Source organism: Zosterops lateralis (assembly GCF_965231275.1).
Source record: "Zosterops lateralis genome assembly, chromosome: 29".
Taxonomy (NCBI): domain Eukaryota; kingdom Metazoa; phylum Chordata; class Aves; order Passeriformes; family Zosteropidae; genus Zosterops; species Zosterops lateralis.
This window is the reverse complement of record NC_139789.1, coordinates 1,331,182-1,350,430: the sequence shown is the minus strand read 5'-3', so window position 1 is coordinate 1,350,430 and position 19,249 is coordinate 1,331,182. Positions and strand designations below refer to the sequence as shown.

Sequence of the window (19,249 nt, the reverse complement as noted above, 5' to 3'; positions counted from 1 at the left end):
TCCCTCCCACAGGAGACAGATCTCTGTGAACTTCCCTGGCATAGGTCCACTCTCACGAGCAGCAGCCCCACTGCACCTGCTGCAACATGAATTCCCCTCTGTGGGCACACTGTCCTCCCAAAACTGCTGTAGGGTGGGTCACTCATCCATGGGGTGCAGTCCTGCAAGGACAAGCTGCCCCAGCCTGGAAGCAGGGATCTGTCTCTCCACTGGGTCTTCCACTAGATCGCAGACTCCTCCAGGCATCCACCTTCTCTGGCATGGGCACCTCTGCCATGGGCTGTGGGTGGATCTCTGTATCCCCTGTGGATCCCCATGGGGTGAGTGTGGATCTCTGTATCCCCTGTGGATCCCCATGGGCTGTGGGTGGATCTCTGCATCCCCATGGATCCCCATGGGCTGCAGGGGCACAGCTGCTTCACCATGGTCATCACCACAGCCTGAAGAGGAACCTCAGCTCTGATGCTTGGAGCAGCTCCTGCCCCTCCTTCTCCACTACCCTTGGTGTCTCCATGTTGTTTCCCTCACATGTTCTCATCTCTTCCTCTTCTCTAGCTGGAATTAAAACTGCATGCCCCACTTCATTTTGATTTTCTTCTTAAGTCTGTTATCACATAGGTGTTACCATCTCCTCTAATTGGCTCAGCCTTGACCAGCAGCATGTCCATCTTCAGGCCCATCAGGGACTGGTTGTGCTGGACATGGTGGAAGCTTCCAGCAGCTTCTCATAGAAGCCATCTCTGTGCTTTCCCCTGCTCCCAAACACCAAGCTGTGCAAAACCAACACAACCCCATGTTGTTTGGTCTCAGTAATGTGTCAGGGACTGGGATGGAGCTCAGGGAAAGGTTCTTCCCCCCAAGGGTGCTGGGGCACTGCCCAGGCTCCCCAGGGAATGGTCCCAGCCCCAAGGCTGCCAGAGCTGCAGGAGTGTTTGGACAACGCTCTCAGGGATGCTCAGGGTGGGATTGTTGGGGTGTCTGTGCAGGGACAGGGGTTGGAATGATGACCCCTGAGGGTCCCTTCCTACTCAGGATGTTCCAGGATTCTGTGGTTCCAGGAAGCTGTGTGTGGGCAGTGCAGTGCTTTTCCACCTGGGAGAATTGCTTTGTGAGAGAGTTTATTAGGGATGTAAGTGGATTAACAGACTTTGGAGTTCCTAAGGAACCAAGTGATTCAGGGTGAAGTGCTCATCCTGAGTGCCCTTGTGGTGATGAACACAGGCTTATCCCAAGTGGTGCCTGAGCTCATCCCTAAATTCAGCCTTTGGCTCTCTTGCTGAATTTCAGAGATTGTCAGGCTCATCTCAGAATTTTGCCAGGAGTTACTTTGAAAAACTGAGAACAAGATTGTCTGGAGAGCAGTTGGAGTTTTGAAAAATAAACCTGTGTTTTATATCAATTAACAATTTCAAGCAGATTTCTAAGTGGTTCTCCTTGCCCAGGAGCAGGTCTGAGGTGTCACTTTGCAGTAGCTTTGGCTGGAGGGGTGCTTCTGCCTCCTGTTGAGTTTCTGAATGTGACCTGGGCTGTGTCACCAAGAGTCTTCCTGCAGTGACAGTTGTGGATGAACCTGTAGAAAATATTTCCCTAAATGTGGGGTGGGGGCACCATGGTTTGCTGCTGAGCATGTGTCAGCACCTGCCCAGGGCAGAAATGAGTCAGTTCCCAACTTCTCAAAAAAAACAAACCACCCCAAACCCCTTGGGCTCTAAAAATGCCATGGGAGGTGAGGTGTGTGAGTGGCTGGCAGGGGAGGGCTGATCCTGCCCTGTGCCAGCTCATGGAGCTGCTGCTGGGCTGGGAATGTCCTGCTGCTGTTCCTTGGCTTCCTTGGTGGCTCCTGGGGTCACAACAAGGTTCTGGCCAGTGGCTGACCACATGTTCTCTCCTGCCCCCTACAAGTTTAACCCAAAAGCAGACTTTCCACATCTCCCTCTTGTGAGGGGTCTTCTAATCTGTTCTCCTGTTATTTTGTTTTCCAGCCATCCAAAGAGGAAGCAAATGAAGAAAAGACAGAAGATAATTTAACTACTTTGTTTCCTGGCCAAAAAAGAAGGATCTCTCATCTTGTCAAACAAGGAAATGTAAGTGCAGATTTAGAAGCAGATGTTTAGGTTGTTCCAAGTGAGGATTTTCTGTCCTGACCCTGGAAAAGGCTACACTCCCAGGGCCAGACAGCAGTGTGGGAGTTGTTTGTGCTGGAATCAGTCTATGGTAGTTTTATTTCCTCTCTTGCTAATTTCTCAAGAAACCCACATGTTTAGGATCTGTCAAAAGTGGCAGCAGAACTCTAATAAACCTTTGTAAAACAAGGGGTAGGCTGGGAAGAGTAAATGGACCGTGCTCTTAGTAACCCTTTGGGATAGGTTGGGGTGTTCGTTTTTCTCCAGTATAGCTTCATCCAGCAATTGCAATAAAAATTAACAGAACACAAGGTCACTCTATGGCTGCTGGTATTTTTCTGTGCCTTGTGGATCTAAAAGATACTGCAGTAATTTGGTCAGATGTTTAAAACATTACCTTACATCTGTTCTGAATCAGCCAATATCTCAGCAGTATTTGTCTGGATATTCTTCTTTCCCAGTTGTGCAAATACAGAGGAGAAAAATTAAAAAAAAAAAAAAAAAGCCAAGAAGGAAGACATTCTGATTTTTTTATTTCTTTCTCCCTGGGATTTTAATTCATGTTTTCTCTGAGGGTTTAATGTGTTTCCCTCCAGGTGCTGAGCACAGATTAGTTTTATGTTGCAGCAGGATAAGAGTAGAGGCCTGTGCACTAATTTGAGCTGGGTAGTCCAAATTAATTGTTCTGCCTTTCCTCTCTGCCTAGGAAAGGTTTTTTTGCCTTTAATAATTTGAAGCCCTGGGGTCAATACAATGGGTTTTATTTAACTACATATCTCCAGCCAGTTCATGTGGATTGATAAGGGCCTTTTCTTCCAAAGTGAAAAGATAAGAGACTGAAGCAAATGGCTTGGAAATTCATTAACTCAAATATTTATTGTAAAGAGGCACCTTTTAGACATGTACAAATCTTTAAATATATTTTCTTAATGTGACAGCTGATCCCAAAATGCTTTCCAAAGATGGGAGCCCCAGCACAGCCTTTGCTTGGGCAAACAGAGCCGATCTGGTGTGCTCAGCTGCCAGGACCTGCATTCCCTGGAGTATCTCAGCTCAGAGCAGCTCCCAGCTCTGTCCAGGAGGTGCTGTAACACCTGAACTGCCACTTTGCACCTCAGAACTGAGGCCTGTGCTTTGCTGTGTCCCTCCAAGTGGAATATTTGCTCAGTCTTGCTCATGATTTATGGCTCCAGGACTGAGCAGGGGAAAAGGGGAGGGAACCAAGTTTGGAGTTGGTTGCTGGGGGAAATGGGGGACCAAAGGAATTGCAGGTGAGGCAGAAAATGAGTGGCCTGTCCTGCTTGGAAGTCTGTAATTATAACTAAATGTCTGACTACACTCAGTTTGGTATCCAGAAGCTGCTGTCAGCATCAGAGGTTGGGAATGCAGGAGGTGCCAGCTTGCCCCCAGGTGTTACACTCAGCCACCCTCCTCCAAGGAGATTTCAGGAGGAAAGGCCTCACATTTCAAAGGCTGTTAAGTAGAGTGGAGAAGTTTGTATTACTGCTGCTTCTCTTGCACTTCTGCTGCTAGGAAACTTCTCTCTTTGCTGACATAATTTCTGGCACTTTTCCTGCAAACCTAAAATTGGCCGTCAAAGGAAACGCGAGGGGAACCTGTTTGTGCTGTAACGGCCGAGGCAGTGAGGTGCCTCCAGAAGTGTTTGAAATTCAGAGCTCAGTTTATGTAATGCTCTGATCCCATAAATACATATCTGTGATGCTTTTAAGCAGTTCCAGGGCTGCAGAGAGGTGGGAGCTGCTGTGATGCAGACATGGATGCAGGGAGTCCTCAGGCAGAGAGCAGTGGATCTCAGAGTCTTGTGGCAAAGGGGAGTGGAGAATTGTTGTCACTTTTTTATTGCAGTAGAAAGCAAAGTGGGCAGCACAGGGCTAGGGCAAGGCCGAGAGTGTTGATGGAGTCCAGGATTGGGCTGGGCACAGCCATGGGGAACATCATGCCACTGAAAGCAGTTCATTAATACCACCTGCCAATTGAGGAACGTTCCAGTGAGCTGGGAGGCCTTCCCAGAGCGTGAATCATTAATGCCATGTTTGTTGAAGGATGACTCTTAATTATTTTGTTCTGGAAGACAGTTGGGATCTTGTCCTCTCAAAACCCTGTAATTGCTAACAGAGATGTTGGGGAGAGGAGATCTTTCTGGGGTGAGTGGAAGGCAGGGGGCGTGGATGGAGCAGGGGAGCTGCTGGCCCTAAATGCTGTTTGTCTGTGCAGGCAGAGGCCCCGAGCAAGCCGGTAGTGCGGCCCTACCGTCCCCCCACGGCCCAGGAGGTGTGTTACCAGAGGATCCAGCTGGCTCAGCAGCAGGCAGCACAGCTGGTTGGGGCCGTTCAAAAGCCCTCTCTCAGTTTGCCAGGAGAAAAGAGGAGGATTGCTCACGTGCCAAATGCAGCCCTCACCGCAGCAGCCAAGCAAAGTAAGCCAGCGGCGGGATTTGGGATTGCTGTCCTGTCCTTCCCCTGGTCAAAGGCACTACCCTGTGTTTACATTTCTCCTGAGCAAGTGGGAAACTGTCAGGGGATGTGTAAGGCTGGCCATGACTTGAATCTTTGCTGATAGTGTCCAGTGGAAAGTCTTCCCCTGAGAAATTCCACCATGTTCTGAGAAGCAACAGGTCAGACATGTACAGCCTCATCTGTCTCACCCAGCCTCCCTCACTTCAGCCTTTCCTTTTTCTGTTTCTTCCTTGGATTGTATTTGCTCTTCATTACCTCTTCCATTTAAGCCTTTGGAGGTGGCAGGAGCAGGAGGGAAGTGATAATTAATGCTCATCGCCATCCCTTTGTAATGGAAGGACTCAGAGCTGACGTGTGGGGTGTCAGTTACCTCTTTAAACTCTGCTGACTCAGTCACCCCAAAACAAACCCAAATGAGACGCATTTCCTGGCAGAAGATTTCTTCATCCTTGCCTGCAAGGTGGTGAAATTGCCCAATTTGTATCCCTTTGGAGACCTGGAGTTGAGAAAATCACAGCTTGCAGCACTGGCCTTTGATAGTTGTTCATTCTGGCAGCCTGAAGCCCAGTGGCAGGATTTGCACCTGAGTGTTTTGTGTTCCCTGCAGGCCTCGGGAGCAGTAAGGCGACTCTTGGTGGCAGGAGTGTCACACCTTCCAGTGACTCTGAAGCCCCCACCCTTCCTCTGAAGCCTTGCACCTTGGCTGGGATGGCTTCCAAGACTACCAGCACCATCGTGCCCAAAAGGGTAGCACATGTTCCCTCCTTACAGGTAAGGGGAATTTGAATTCTTTCCTGTCATTCCCTGGGGAGGGTGGAATGTTTGATCCTGCTGTTCCAAATTTAGCACTCCCTGAAAGTGGTGTTTTGATTATGTTGATTAAGTGGGTTTGTTTCTTCCTGTGGTTTTCCTAGATAGCATTGTGTTAAAAATTAAACACTCAAGGGGTAGGAGCTTAAAAAGGTAGAAATACTTAAGTGCTGCTCTGATCTCTGTGAATATTGATCACTTTTCTTCAGTTTGAGCCTTCTCTTGTGCTGACTGGCCTGGGTGTGTTTGGGTCAAGGGCTTAGAACCTCCTGTGCTGAAAAGCCAGGGATGGATTCATGGCCTTCCCAGGCTCTGTGGGCCACACTGAGGCAGGTGGTTATGAATGATGTCCCTCTGTGACCTAGATAGTAAAATATGATCACTGAACTTCAGGCTGCTGCTGGTGTTTAAAGAAAATACTATTTTGTGTTTATTAGTTGTTATTGTTTTGTTTCTCTTGACCTCCTGGGATCTCTGCCCCACTTTCGGGTACCTTTGCTATGAGTTCCTTAGCAAAGTGACAGGACACAGGGAATGGCTTCCCACTGCCAGAGGGCAGGGCCAGATGGGATATTGGGAAGAAATATGGCTGTGAGGGTGGAGAGGCCCTGGCACAGGGTGCCCAGAGCAGCTGTGGCTGCCCCTGGATCCCTTGGCAGTGTCCAAGGCCAGGTTGGACGGGATTTGGAGGAGCCTGGGATAGTGGACGGTGTCCCTGCCCATGGCAGGGGGTGGGAATGGGATGATTTTTGAAGCCCCTTCCCACCCAAACCATTTCATGATTCTGTTAAGTCCCTCCTTTCCATGAGGACTGGGAAGCTGTTACTTGTTAAGAGAATTCAGAGCAGAATTCCTCACGGGGCAGCCTGGGAATAGCATAAGGAGCTGCTTGCTGGAGTGGATGGCAGAAGGTGGTTAGTGCCAGGACTTGATTAAAGATCCCTTTATTGATGATGTTTTGTGTCAAGATCTGTCATAACTTGCTCTGATTATTTCTAGAAGAGTGAAAAGTAATTTTCTTCCTTTCCCACCCAAACTGCCACCATAGTACCATAGAACTTGAAGCTGATTAAAAGTAAGAGAAATAACTGAAAGGATAAAATACTTAGCAGAGTTACAGAGGTGCTTAAGAGTATCATACTAGAGATTGAGGATTTATATATTTAATGAAAAGGGCCAAATTCCCTTGGACAGGGCATCAAAGTGAGAGTCTCCTGGGGAAAATGAGGACTTTTCCCATTGAGATAGGACCAGTTGCTCCCCTTGGAACAAGCTGACATCTTCCACAGAGCTGTTTTGATTCCAGATTGCAGCAGATGGTTGGTTTATGGATATCTCTTGAGTGGGATGGAGAACAACTGACAAAACAATTGGGTGTTATAGAGATGAATTTACATTTTCCTCTCTGAAAAAGAGACAAGTGTGCTGTGATGTGAGGAATAAACTGGTGTGAAATGGAAAACTGCAGTGGTGGGTCATAGCTCAGTCCATCATGCAGCTTTTAAAGAACATGCCATTAAACTGAAGGAGTAAATCCTTTTAGGAACATCATAATTGGCATTAAAAAAGGAAGAAAACTCCCACTGCAGTCAATTTGCAGGAATGCCCCAGGAAGTGGGATGGGTTAAGTGACTGGCAGGAGGGGCCTCCTGTTCCCTCTTCACAGCCAGAGAACCAAAGCTGTCTATGGTGGCCATAACTGGTGTTGTGTGTTCATGGCTCCAGTTCAGCCTGTGGTGCTTGGTGCCATCCTAACCTTGGATTTCTCACTGGAACTGTCAGCATTCCCTGCTCTGGAACGCCTGTGTGTGACTAATGCCACTGGAGTCCTTGGCTCCTGGCTGACTTCAGAGTGAAATACAGCTGTTTTCTAAAGGAGTTATAGCACTGAAGGTGGTGAAGCCTCAAGTGGTATTTTTAGTACCAAAAGTGCTGCGTGTTAAGTTTGGCTTTGGGCAGATTTTCAAAAAGGAAATCACCCCTTGATTAATAACAGGAAGAGGGAGAGCCTCAGAGCAACCTTCTAGAGCTTGACCAGCCTCTTTCTCTGTCTCACCTCCAGAGCACCACTTTACAGAGGCCTGTTATTCCCACAGAATTTGGAGCTAAAGTCCCAACCAACATTCGTCAGAGGTATCTCAATCTCTTCATTGATGAGTGCCTGAAATTCTGCTCCTCCTCTCAGGAAGCCTTCGACAAGGTCTGTACAGATCTCTGCTTCTCAGGAATAAAGTTTGCAGCGGGGAATGACATCCTCTGCCTTGCCCAAGACCTTCTAAAATGGTAGCAAATCCAGAAAACTGGACTGGATTTATGCTTGCCGAAACTTGGGGGTAGGAACTAGATGATCTTTAAGGTCCCTTCCAAGCCACACCATTCCCTGATTCCATGAAAACACCACTATCCACAAACAGTTCAGTTGAGGAAACTGGCATTAAATATTACCAGACTGGGCAACAGAAAGTGTCATTCCAGTGGGGGTATCCAGTAGGAAATCCCATCTTTCCCTTCGTTTGAAAAGCTTGCCTGATCCCTTTAATAACTCCAAGAGAGGAATGCAGAGGAATGTGCATTGTAGTCGAAGACCTTTTGCTCGGGTGCAGCCAGAAACACCACCTGGAATCAAAGTATTGAGCACAGGGAAGTATTTGGGATAGATGTAATTGGTTGGGCATTGGTTCCTTGCTGCTTCTGAAGCCTTTTTAGGAGACTTTTAAGGAGCTTTCTAGCAGTAGGACAGCATAGGAGGATTTCCCAAAGCAGAGTTGAGAAGGTAATATATTTTATTGGAAAACCTTGGCCATTGGTTGGATAAATGTGGGACATTGTGTGTTGTATTCCAAAACAAAGCAGGCACCACGAGGATTTCTTTTGTGGGATTCCACCTTTCCAACCTCCTGTTGCATCCAAGGAGTCACCATTTGCTAAACCTCCTTTTCTTACCAGTTCAGATCTTGCACTGCACTAAAGTGGGAAAAGAGCCTTTCCCAGGCAGTTCCAAGAACAAGAATCAAGAATTACTTGATGAAAACAATGGCAAGGTTAGATCTTCCTGGGAGCAAGAGCAGCTCTGGAATACTTAATCCAAGGTGGGAGCAGATTTTATGTTAGGGCAAAGAGAAGGGATGATTTAAATACATTAAACAATTTTAAATATGTTAAAGTTTGAAGAAATTTTTTTTTTTTGCTAATTAGGAAATTTTTATTAATCTCTTTGGGAAAGTTTCACATGAAAGTGCTTTTTCCAGCACTTTGTTTAAAATAAAATTACTTTTTTTTTCCTCTTACTTACCTGAGCAAGACCCCACACCAGTACATATTGGTGCCATGTTCCACTTTATTACTCAATTCCTTGTCAGGCAACTTTTTTTTTTTTGTAGTCCTACTTGGAATCAGAATTTTAAGAACCAAACATTTTTTTCTCCAAAAGCAATGGAAACTGTGGCTGCCTCATCCCTAGAAGGGTTCAAGGCTAGGTTGGATGTGGCTTGGAACAACCTGGGAGAGTGGAAGGTGGAAAAAAGTGATCTTTGAGGTTCCTCCCAACCCAAACCATTTTGGGGTTCTGTGAACAGTGGGAAGAGAGTGTGTGGTGATGAGTTGTGCTGTTGGCAGGCCCTGGCAGAGGAGAAGGTGGCCTATGAGCGCAGCACCAGCCGCAACATCTACCTGAACGTGGCCGTGAACACCCTGAAGAAGCTGCGCAGCCTCGTGCCCAACTCCCCGGCCAGCACCAACAGTAGGTACCTTGCAGTTTAACAGCTGGAGCCCTGCTGGGATTACACACCACAGACAGAAACTTGTTTGAAAAGGCAGAACCCATTTCTCAGCAGCATTATGCTGAAAGGCAAACAGCTCCAGTTTAGCTTTTTATAGCCTGGCAAGCTTTAATGGGCCTTCAAGAGGCAGGTCCTGCAATGCTTTGTTGGCTTTCTCAGCCTAAATGGAGATAATGCCACATGGATCTGGGTTTTTTTTAGCACAAGTTCTTTCAAATGAAAAGCCCTGCTAATGGAGTAACTTTCACATGATGCCTTCAAAGTGATAGACTCGTCCATCACCACAGAAATCTGTTACACACATTAAGCTTCAAGAGAGAAACGAAGAGGGTTAAGACATTTCATTATTGGCTCTCGAGAGGGTACATTAAACAATCAATTTGTGCTGTTCTTGTGATTTTTTTTCCTCTGGTCTCTTCCCTTTTCTTCCCCTCTGTCTTCATTACGTTCCTGGCCATTAGGCAGAGCAGCTGAACTTGGAGGCTGGCCTTTAGGAGAGGGCTGCCAGTTAATGATTAGTAAAAAGCCCCTCTCTGCCATTATCTGATGTGCTGAGCATATTCTAGAGCTCTGAAGCTCCTTTCTGAAAGAAGTTGAAAGATCCTGCGTGGGAGGTTGGTCTGCAGGGCCCCAGAATCAAAGCTGCTTCCTGGGGCTGGGTGATGCCCTCACACAGCACATGAAGGGGTCAAGTTGTTTCTGTGCTGGCTCCTCTCTTGCTTTTGGTTAGTTGGAGGGCTTGCTGTGCAGAGTGAGCAGGGAGAGCTGCAAGTTTCTAGCAGAACTGTAAAAATATCCTTGCTGCCCTTAAAATTTTTGTGGGCTGATAGTGTGAACGGAAAACTCTCTGTGGTGCTGAGATGGAAATTCTGGGCCAGTATGTGGCACAAAGAATCCATTTCTGGAGCAGAACAAGAGTTCAAGAGGGTAAACACAGCCGTCCTCTTGCCCATGTGTAGTGTCGCAAACTAGGACTGAAGTCACCCACTGGGTACCTGATCTCTGTCCCCCTGTGCTGTTTCCTTCTTGCAGAGACAAGTAACAAGAAGGTGGTGTCCCATGAAGCTGTGCTGGGAGGGAAGCTTGCTGCCAAGACCAGCTTTACTCTGAACCGCTCAGGGAGCCTGAGAGCCGAGGATCTGACAGGTCAGACCCCGCTCCTGCTGGGCTGTCACTTGTGAGGGTGGAGCTCAGATGTGACACAGAATCAGGCTGTTGCATTCACTTTGAGTTGTGGGGGCACTTGGGACACCACACTGTCAGAAGGATCCAAAGCTGTTGGAGAGTGTCCAAAGGAGGGACATAGAGCTGGGGAAGGCTCTGAGGAGAGGCTGATGGCACTTGGCCCATTCAGCTGGAGCAGAGGAGACTGAGGGGAGGCTCCTCGGGGGCTGCAGCTCCTCCCGAGGGGAGGCGGAGGGGCAGGGGCTGAGCTCTGCTCTGGGACAGGGACAGGAGCCCAGGAAGGGCTGGAGCTGTGTCAGGGCTTGGGATGGAGCTCAGGGAAAGGTTCTTCCCCGTGAGGCTGCTGGGGCACTGTCCAGGCTCCCCAGGGAATGGTCCCAGCCCCAAGGCTGCCAGAGCTGCAGGAGCATTTGGACAACACACTCAGTGTGGGATTGTTGAGGCTGGATCTCAACAGGAACAGGGGTTGGATCAATGATCCCCGAGGGTCCCTTCCCACTCAGGACATTCCAGGATTTTATGACCTGCTGGGATTTCTCTGTTAGGAGTTATTACCTGGCTGCATCACGGAGCTACAGAGTCCCTTGGGGGATGGTGACACCACTGACCAGTGCCCTCCTTCCATCCTCACTGGGGCTGTGAGGTCACTGCTGCAGCCTGGCTGGCTTTGATGGAGCATCAATAACCATTCAGGACTGCCTCTTGTGCTTTGGGCATTATTTTACTTAAACTTTCTTGCCCTGAAGCAATTCTTTACAATGTGCCTGTCAGATTAAAAGGCAAACTTAAAAATCTCCATCTCTGCAGGGCTCAGTTTCACTTTCACCAATGTCACAGTAAGGTCGTATCGTAGCCAAAGGGTTGTGCCACAAGCATTTTTCATGTGGGCTCAAATCAGTTATGGGTATTTTGGTTGCCAAGAGATGTAGGGAAATTGTGGAGGAGATCAGAGAAGAGCCAGGGAGGCCATGGAGCAGAAGGAATTGACATTGAGAAAGCTTAAAAGGGCCAGTATAGCTCAGCTAAGCAACATCAAAGGGCACCCAGGAATATTGGAAGGGTTTAACGCAGCAGCTAAAGGAGATATTGAGCAGAGTGCAAGAAGTTATAATTATTCTGTGAAATGAAACGAGCAGCCTGAAATCAGTAGCAGGAAGAAACTTCTGATAATGAAGTTTTTAGGGAGCTGTGGGTGGCCTTTGAGAGGTATTTGAGGGCTGTGTTACCAATTATCAGCTGTTGCATTTAAACTTTAAAATGGGAGAAGTCTCACATTTAGTGACAGGACAAGAGGGAATGGCTTTCCACTGCCAGAGGGCAGGGCCGGATGGGATATTGGGAAGGAATTGTTGGCTGTGAGGGTGGAGAGGCCCTGGCACAGGGTGCCCAGAGCAGCTGTGGCTGCCCCTGGATCCCTGGCAGTGTCCAAGGCCAGGCTGGACAGGGCTTGGAGCAGCCTGGGAGAGTGGAAGGTGTCCCTGCCCATGGCAGAGGGTGGGAATGGGATGAGCTCCAAGGTCCCTTGCAACCCAAATTGTGTTGATTCTATCAGTAACAGCAAGGCTGAAGATGGGCCTTTTGGAAGAATTCTGTTCCAGATGTGCTTTCCAGACTTGTTCAAGGGGTTCAAAAATCACCTCATGCACTAATGACCAGATTTTAAAAATTACCACCTGACACCTATTCCCCTGCCCATCCTGAGCTGAGGCAGTGGAAGCAAGTTCAGAATAGTGGGGGCAGTTTATCAAGGCAGGAGACTGGGTGAAGGCAGAGAAGCAGGCAGTGCTTTGGTGAGGAGAGCTCAGCACTGTGTTTGTGTGCAGGAGCTGCCCTGTACCGGCGCCTCAAGGAGTACCTGATGACTGAGGAGCAGCTCAAGGAGAATGGGTACCCAATGCCGCACCCCGAGAAGGCCGGACGGGCCGTGCTCTTCACTGCAGAGGAGAAGAAAGTGATTGACTGTAAGCTCTGCTGCCTCTTTCCTTCTGCAGGATTTGCTGGATACAGCTGGAGTTACCTGTTCTGGTTGTGTAAAGGTCTCAGGGTGGAGCCTTTGCTCCTGTTGTGACGGGGAGTGTGGCTGCAGAATTCTGCTGCATTCCTGCATGGAGGAATCCCTGGTGCTCTGCATAGGATTTCCAAGTCAATTCAAACATCATATATTGCACTGTAGTGCATAGTAATGTCAGAGTAATAGGGAGTTTCTTCAGTTTTCACATCCTGAGAATGCTATTTTTGACCCAGAGTTTATAGTCTGTGGGGCTGAAAGAGGTTTCTAATTTCTAATTCCCAGGTAACAGGTGTCAAGATGAAAGGAAATGGCCTCAAGTCACACCAGGGGAGGTTTAGATTGGATATAAGGGAAAATTTCTTCATGGAAAAGATTGTGAAGCATTGAACAGCCTGCCCAGGGCAGTGGGGGAGTCGTCATCCCCATAAATGTTAAAAAAACGTGTGAATGTGGCACCTGGAGACATAGTTTAGTGGTTACCATGGTGGTGGTGCTGATGGTTGGACTTGATATTAAAGATCTTTTCCAACCTTAGCAATTCCATGATTCTGTGCTGCCAAAGAACAGCAACTGAGCAGGTTGGAAAGAGGCTCCTGTTCTGTACTTGGTGACCCTCCCCTCTCCCTTCTCCCAGGGGAAGAATTTTTTTTCTGTCTCTGTCTTTGAGAGCTGCTGTTATAGTGGGATAAGAACTGACAGTGGGCCAGGCTGGCTTTGCAGTGCTGTTCTGTTCTGGATTGCAGTTTTCTGTTTGATCTTGTGGCACTGCTGGGCCAAATAGTTCCCCAGAGCCCTTTTTGCAGCTGGACAAAATAATCATAAAATCACAAAATAGTTTGGATTGGAAGGGACTTTAAAGCCCATCTCATTCCACCCCCTGGAACACCTTCCACCAGACTGGGTTGCTCCAAGCTGCACCCAACCTAGCCATGATCCCACAGGTTTCCTCAGGACAGGATGGGGTCCTCCTCTGAATTTTCTGAACTCATGGCAAGATTTCTGCTCCTCTGCCCCTGACTAAAGCAGACTGTGCTGCAGCAGGGATAAATCCATACTGGGGATTTCTTTTGAGGTGCTTTGCCACGCTCCCCTGAGCATCTGTATAGAGAGGCCTCACTAAAGTGTGTTAAGTGCTCATCCATGTTAACACCTTGTGCCTACATTTGTCCTGTGGTTGCTGAAGCAACCTGGGCAAAAGCTCTCGTGCATTAACAGTTGAGTGCTGTATTTGTGAGGGCCCTTTTTCCCAGGGAACCAGCCAGCTCCTTTATAGGATCCTGAGCTCACGTTCCAGGTTTTATTCCTGTAGTTTCCTGCAGATGTTGCCAGGATCTTTGAATTTCTCCTTGTTTAACTTAAGCCATTGCTTGCTCTGTGCCACAGGGCTGGTGATGTGCTAACAGCTTTAATGCTCACACCAAAACTCATGGAATTGCATGGAGGTTAGAAGAATGTTAGCTCCTTCACAGTGCCTTTTGCATCACTCTTCCCCAAATTTTGGGCAGTAAAAGCAGAGGTGGTAGGAGGGAGCAGATGCAGACTGCCCCCTTGCTGGGCCAGACCCTGCCCTAAGTGTTCCTGGGTTTAGCTGCTGGAAAGTCCTGACAGAAAATCTGTGCCCTGGAAGAGCTAAAATGTCATTTGGAAGTGACAAGGCACAGATCCCCTGGAAACCAGGCTTCATTAGCTCTGGTGTTCAAAAAATGACTTATTTATCCTGCTTCTTAAAATAACTGTGTTAGACTCCAACGTAATTTGCTGTGCATGGAGAAGCAATGCAGCAAACCTTGATGGAACTGGGGGGCCGCTGATGTGGACCAAAGCCACTGGAGAGTCTTTGTGTTTGCCTCTGGGAAGTGTTTGGGGGGCAGATTTCAGAGGGGTTGCTGTGCATTTATAGAAGTTTGGAACAACATTTGGAATAGTTTTTATCAGAAAACGTCATTTCACAGCATTTGGGGCTTGAGTGATTGTGATTTACTTTGCTTTGGCCAGGTTAAGCAGGTGAGGGGTTTCCAGTGACGTGGCTGTTGTTTGTCTCCTGTCCCCAAGCCTCGTGCAGGATCTGCTGTCGCTGTGGCACCGAGTACATGGTCTCAGCCTCGGGGAGCTGTATCCGCAAGGAGGAGTGTGTCCATCACTGGGGGCGGCTGCGCAAGCAGAGAGGTACAGCCCTGCCAGGGGCATTGGCCCGTGCTGGCTGTGCTCCAGCTTCAAACACACAGTCTTCTCAGGTTTGAGCTTGATTTTGGGGCTTGTCATGCTCCCAGGTGGTGACAGTTCCTGTGCCTGTCACTGACATGGCCTCACAAAGAGCTGCTGGGCTTGGTGGTCCCCAAAATGTGACACTGGAGCTGCAGCAGAGGTGCTTTGTTTGGAAAAGTAAAGGAAAAAAACCTTTCGGTGCTTTTTGAAAAAAATCAGCCTTTTAAAAGGCTGACTGGGAGCACTAGAAGTTCTCACTCCCAGGAGAGTTCACTGATCTTGGTTGAATTCATTTGCAGCAAGGCACTAACCTAGTTTGAGCTCTGCTCTGGTTTTCCATCAGAGCATCCAAGTGGCTTCTGGAGTTTGTCTGGCTGAGTACCAGAGACTTAAACTCTTTAGAATGCTGCCTGTGAATCCACAGTTATTTTCCCTCTGTGTTTGACACCTTATTGTTGTGGTCATCCAGGGGATCTGCACGTGAAAGCTGAAGTTCAGGTCTCTTGTTAACAAGACTCTTCTCCTTGACCCTTCATCTCTTGCTCTTTCAGTGCCAGGTGGGTGGGAAACTCACTACAGCTGCTGCTCCGGAGCTGTGGGGTCACCAGGCTGCCAGGTTGCTAAAGTAAGTGATGGAACAACACCTTTTTATTCTCAGTGACATTTGTACTCTGCTCACAGTGGTAGTGGCTGGGAAATCCTTGCTTAAGCCTTTAGAAGAACAGTGGCTTCCCTTAAGGGGATGAAACAAGTGCAGCTTAAATTTTTTGCTCTGCAATGGTAGAAAAATCCAGTATTTGACACTCAGCTGTCTGGAGTGAGTTGGGTTCATTTATCATGAATTGCCCAGCTCATCTACTTGAGGGACATAGAAAAGTTCATGTTCTTTAGTGAATCACAGAAAAAATGAAAAATAAGGGATTTCCTTTTAAGGAGCAGTCTCAGAGCCTTGGCAATAATGTGCCAAACCCTTTTTCTCATCTTTTCCTTTCCAGATTCCCATGCTAAGGTAACTTTCTCCTGGTGGACAAATCTTTTCTTACAAGTTTTCTGTTTGTTATCCTTGGTAATGAGAGGAGGAACCTTCCCAAGGAGCCTTTGTAACTCCAAAATATCACAAAACTTCTTTTGAGGGAGCCCAGTACTAAAAAAAAAGAATTAAGAACCTACTCAGACGTGGAGTTTGATAGAGCAGAGCACTGTTTGGGGTACCTTTGCACAGGTGCTTTTTCCTTTCCTTAGCAGGAGAATTGGTGTCCCAGCCTGGCATCCCCAGGCTGTCTTGTGCTTTTCCCTCAGCTCTCTGGGCACACTCCTTGTCACTTGTTTTAGTGGCATTTTTATATTTGGCAGCTGCCACACAGGGGAGAACCAAAAGCTAGAGGTAGAATGTGAATTCTGGGCAAAATTCAAGTTTTGTTACAATTGGAAATGTTTTCTGGGCACCATAAAAGCCTGCCTTGCACATAAAAATCAGCTTCTCTAGGTAACCTGTGCCAGGGCCTCCTCACCCTCACAGCCAAGAATTCCTTCCCAATATCCCATCTGTCCCTGCCCCCTGGCAGTGGGAAGCCATTCCCCCTTGTCCTGTCATTCCATACCAGTATAAAAAGTCCCTCTTCCTCTTTTTTATAAGCCCCCAGTTTCCACAGCACCCTTTGGAAGATTTGGATTCCCAGCCTGCTCAGCATCAGAACACAGGGGAGTTTTGGGATATTGGGGAGTACAGAATCCTTCAGTTTTGGAGAAGGGCTTTGAAAGCAGAAAATATTTGTAATAAGACACCATTCTCAGTATTTGGACCTGGAGCTGGTTGGAAAAGCTCGTGTGTGTCTGTCCAAGCACAGGGGCGTCCTTGCCTGGGTTTGCTGCAGTTAGGCAGGGAGGCAGGAGGTGGCAGGAAGGAGCTGTGCTGCTCCAGGGAGCCTCGAGTGGCTCTTTGTGATACCTGAGGCTGCTGCTTCCTCAGCTCTCAAAAACAGGAGCAACTTCCCTGCCCTCCTCCCAGCCAGGAGGAATGGACAGTTTCAGAACAGATGGAGAAAAATATCTATTAGGGTTGGGGTTTTTTTTTTTTCACTTCACTGCTCAGTTCTGTTGTACTACACAGGGAGGGAGGGGCTGAAGCTGTGAGGGAGAGGTGTTTGCCGTCTCCTGGCTGCTGAGCTGCTCACCCCGTTCCCTCAGCAGAACAGGGTCCATGCAGAGTGGACAAGGGTGGCCCCTTGCACCTGGGAAGCAGTGATCCATGAGGCCTTTGAGCAGTGCTGGCTGTGAATACAGGGAGAGATTGGCCTCAGTGTTGGCCCAGCTGCCTCATTAACTTCAAATGATGCAGTTCCTGTGCTCTGGCTGCACCTGCAATAGTGACCTGTGCAGGAAAATATGCAAATCCTGCTTTGGTTTCCTCTCTGCCTACACATGTCAGCTTTACAAGTACCTCAGTTCCTCATCTCTTCGGCCTTTTATCCTGAGACAAACAAGAACAGTTTCATTATTTGTAGGGTGAGACCTGTGGGAAGTCCTGTACCGTGCTGGGCGCTGCTGAGACCCCACCTCAGATACTGGGAGCTGTTTTGGGTCTCTCATGACAAGAAGGACATTAAGGGGCTGAAGTGTGTCCAGAGAAGGGAAAAGAGCTGGGGAAGGAGCTGGAGCACCAGGAACAACTGAGGGAACTGGGGGAGAAAAGCCTGGAGAAAAGGAGGCTCAGGGGGTCCTTCTGACTCTGCACAACTCCCTGACAGGAGGGGACAGCCAGGGGGGTCAGGCCCTGCTTCTAGGAAACAGACAGGAGGAGAGGGAATGGCCTGAGGCTGTGCCAGGGGAGATTTAGGTTGGGTATTACAGAAAATTTCTTCACAGAAGGGGTTGTAAAGCTTTGGAAGGGGCTTCCCAGGGCAGTGGTGGAGTCACCATCTCTGGAAGTGTTCAAAAAACACGTGGATGTGGCACTTGGAGACGTGGTTTAATGGTGACCATGGCAGAGCTACTGGATTGACTTGAACTTGGAAGTAATTTCCAACTTTAAGGATTCAGTGATTCCACAGTTTTGAGCATTGCAAAGGAGGCTGTGCCCAGGCTGCTGTGATTGTGCACAAAAAAATACATGAAAATTTAGGGACAGACAAAACTTCAACACAACAAACAACTCCACTGGGAAATAAGAGAGGGAGAGCATCACCTCTGGGTGTGGTGCAGGTTGGTTTTACCTAAAACCATGTCAGCAGGCTAAAGGGCAGTCACAGCCCTGCCATGCCCTCAGTCACCTGTTCCTGCTTCCCCTTTAAACTTCATCCTGCTTAGAACCTCTGCTGCCAGGAAGGTTTCAGAATAACCAGTGGGATCTGTGCTGGGAGGAGTGTGGAAGTACCTGTGTTGCAACAGCAGCTCAGTCATGCACTGGCTTAAGCCACTTGTGAAATCACTCCCTGAGTTTTCCTGCTGGATCTTGTTGACCCTGGAGCTTTAGCTGGGAACAGTGCAGAGTGCTTGGAAATGTCCTTTAATGCCTCAAGTGCTGGTGGGCTGGAGATCCTGTTAGTGTGGGCTGGCTGGGTGTGGAATGCAGTGGCTATGAGTGGGTGCACACACAGACACACTCTGGAGCTGAGTGTCTGCTGTCACATGCACATGGTGCTCGTGCTCACACAGGAGTGTCTGGGGATAGGATCCTGCACCTGGGCTTGTCTTGGCCACAGGAACCAAGAGCTGGAGTTACATCCATGTCAGGCCTCTATGTGACCCTTCCTGACTAATTCTGCTCCAGATTGAAAGCTCCTTCTCCCCAGACACATCCTGTCCTGCTCCTCCATGTGCTGTCAGTATGATGCCACCAGCCCTGATCTGCCATTGGAATTAGGGCTGCCCATGGCTGTGTTTGTTGTGGTTGTGAACTTCTTAGGCTCACTGTAGGCAAAACTTATTCCTCATTAAGAAATTATTAAAACCCCACTTCTGTTCAAGTGGAGGTTTGTTGGAGTGGGCTCTTTGGCTTCTTGTTCTCATCATCACCAACTGTCCCTGTCTTTTCCTTTCAGCAACATGTGCACGATGGGCGCAAGGAGAGCCTGGATGGCTTTGTGAAGACTTTTGAGAAGCTGCCCACAACTGATGGTTACCCTGGGATCTACGCCTTAGACTGTGAAATGGTGGGTCCAAAGCCAAAACAAAGCTTTTTGGGACTGGCTGAGGTGTGACACAAGTGGCTGAAGGGAAGCTGTTTCCTGACCTCATTTTCTCTTTTCTGAATATTGGTGCTGGAGGTGTAAATGAGCTCTTATTGATTGGTGTGTTTGATTTGAGGGCTGTGCAGCCCTGGCAGGCTCTGACTGGCCCACGCTGGGCAGTGCTGCTGCCTGGCCTTGCTGCACCAGATGTGCTGCATTTTGGGAGCTGCAGCACTTGGGCGAGTGGTTCCACAGATCCCACACTGTGGCTGGCCTGTGCCTCTCATCACATCTGCCCTGTTCCTTGCAGTGCTACACTAAGCAAGGACTGGAGCTGACGAGAGTAACTGTGATCAACTCAGAGCTGAAAGTGGTGTACGACACCTTTGTCAAGCCAGACTCCAAGGTGGTGGATTACAACACCAGGTGAGGCTGTGACACCAGGTGAAAATGGTCTCCCCTGGGACAGAGCTTTGTGCTCTCTCAGGAG

At 48.4% G+C, this 19,249-nt stretch overlaps 1 protein-coding gene across 2 annotated transcripts in view; it reads left to right on the top strand.

Moving 5' to 3' along the window:
• The window catches only part of REXO1 (RNA exonuclease 1 homolog), a 43,857-nt gene that overhangs the window by 17,469 nt on the left and 7,139 nt on the right, over nt 1-19,249 (top strand). For both annotated transcript variants that reach the window (XM_083879887.1, XM_083879888.1), the window contains 11 exons: nt 1,983-2,084; nt 4,359-4,560; nt 5,208-5,371; nt 7,473-7,610; nt 9,026-9,149; nt 10,222-10,335; nt 12,198-12,335; nt 14,438-14,551; nt 15,142-15,215; nt 18,631-18,741; nt 19,070-19,185. In XM_083879887.1, coding sequence (XP_083736013.1) covers nt 1,983-2,084; nt 4,359-4,560; nt 5,208-5,371; nt 7,473-7,610; nt 9,026-9,149; nt 10,222-10,335; nt 12,198-12,335; nt 14,438-14,551; nt 15,142-15,215; nt 18,631-18,741; nt 19,070-19,185 — 1,397 coding nt within the window. The remainder of the gene's footprint in view (nt 1-1,982; nt 2,085-4,358; nt 4,561-5,207; nt 5,372-7,472; nt 7,611-9,025; nt 9,150-10,221; nt 10,336-12,197; nt 12,336-14,437; nt 14,552-15,141; nt 15,216-18,630; nt 18,742-19,069; nt 19,186-19,249) is intronic.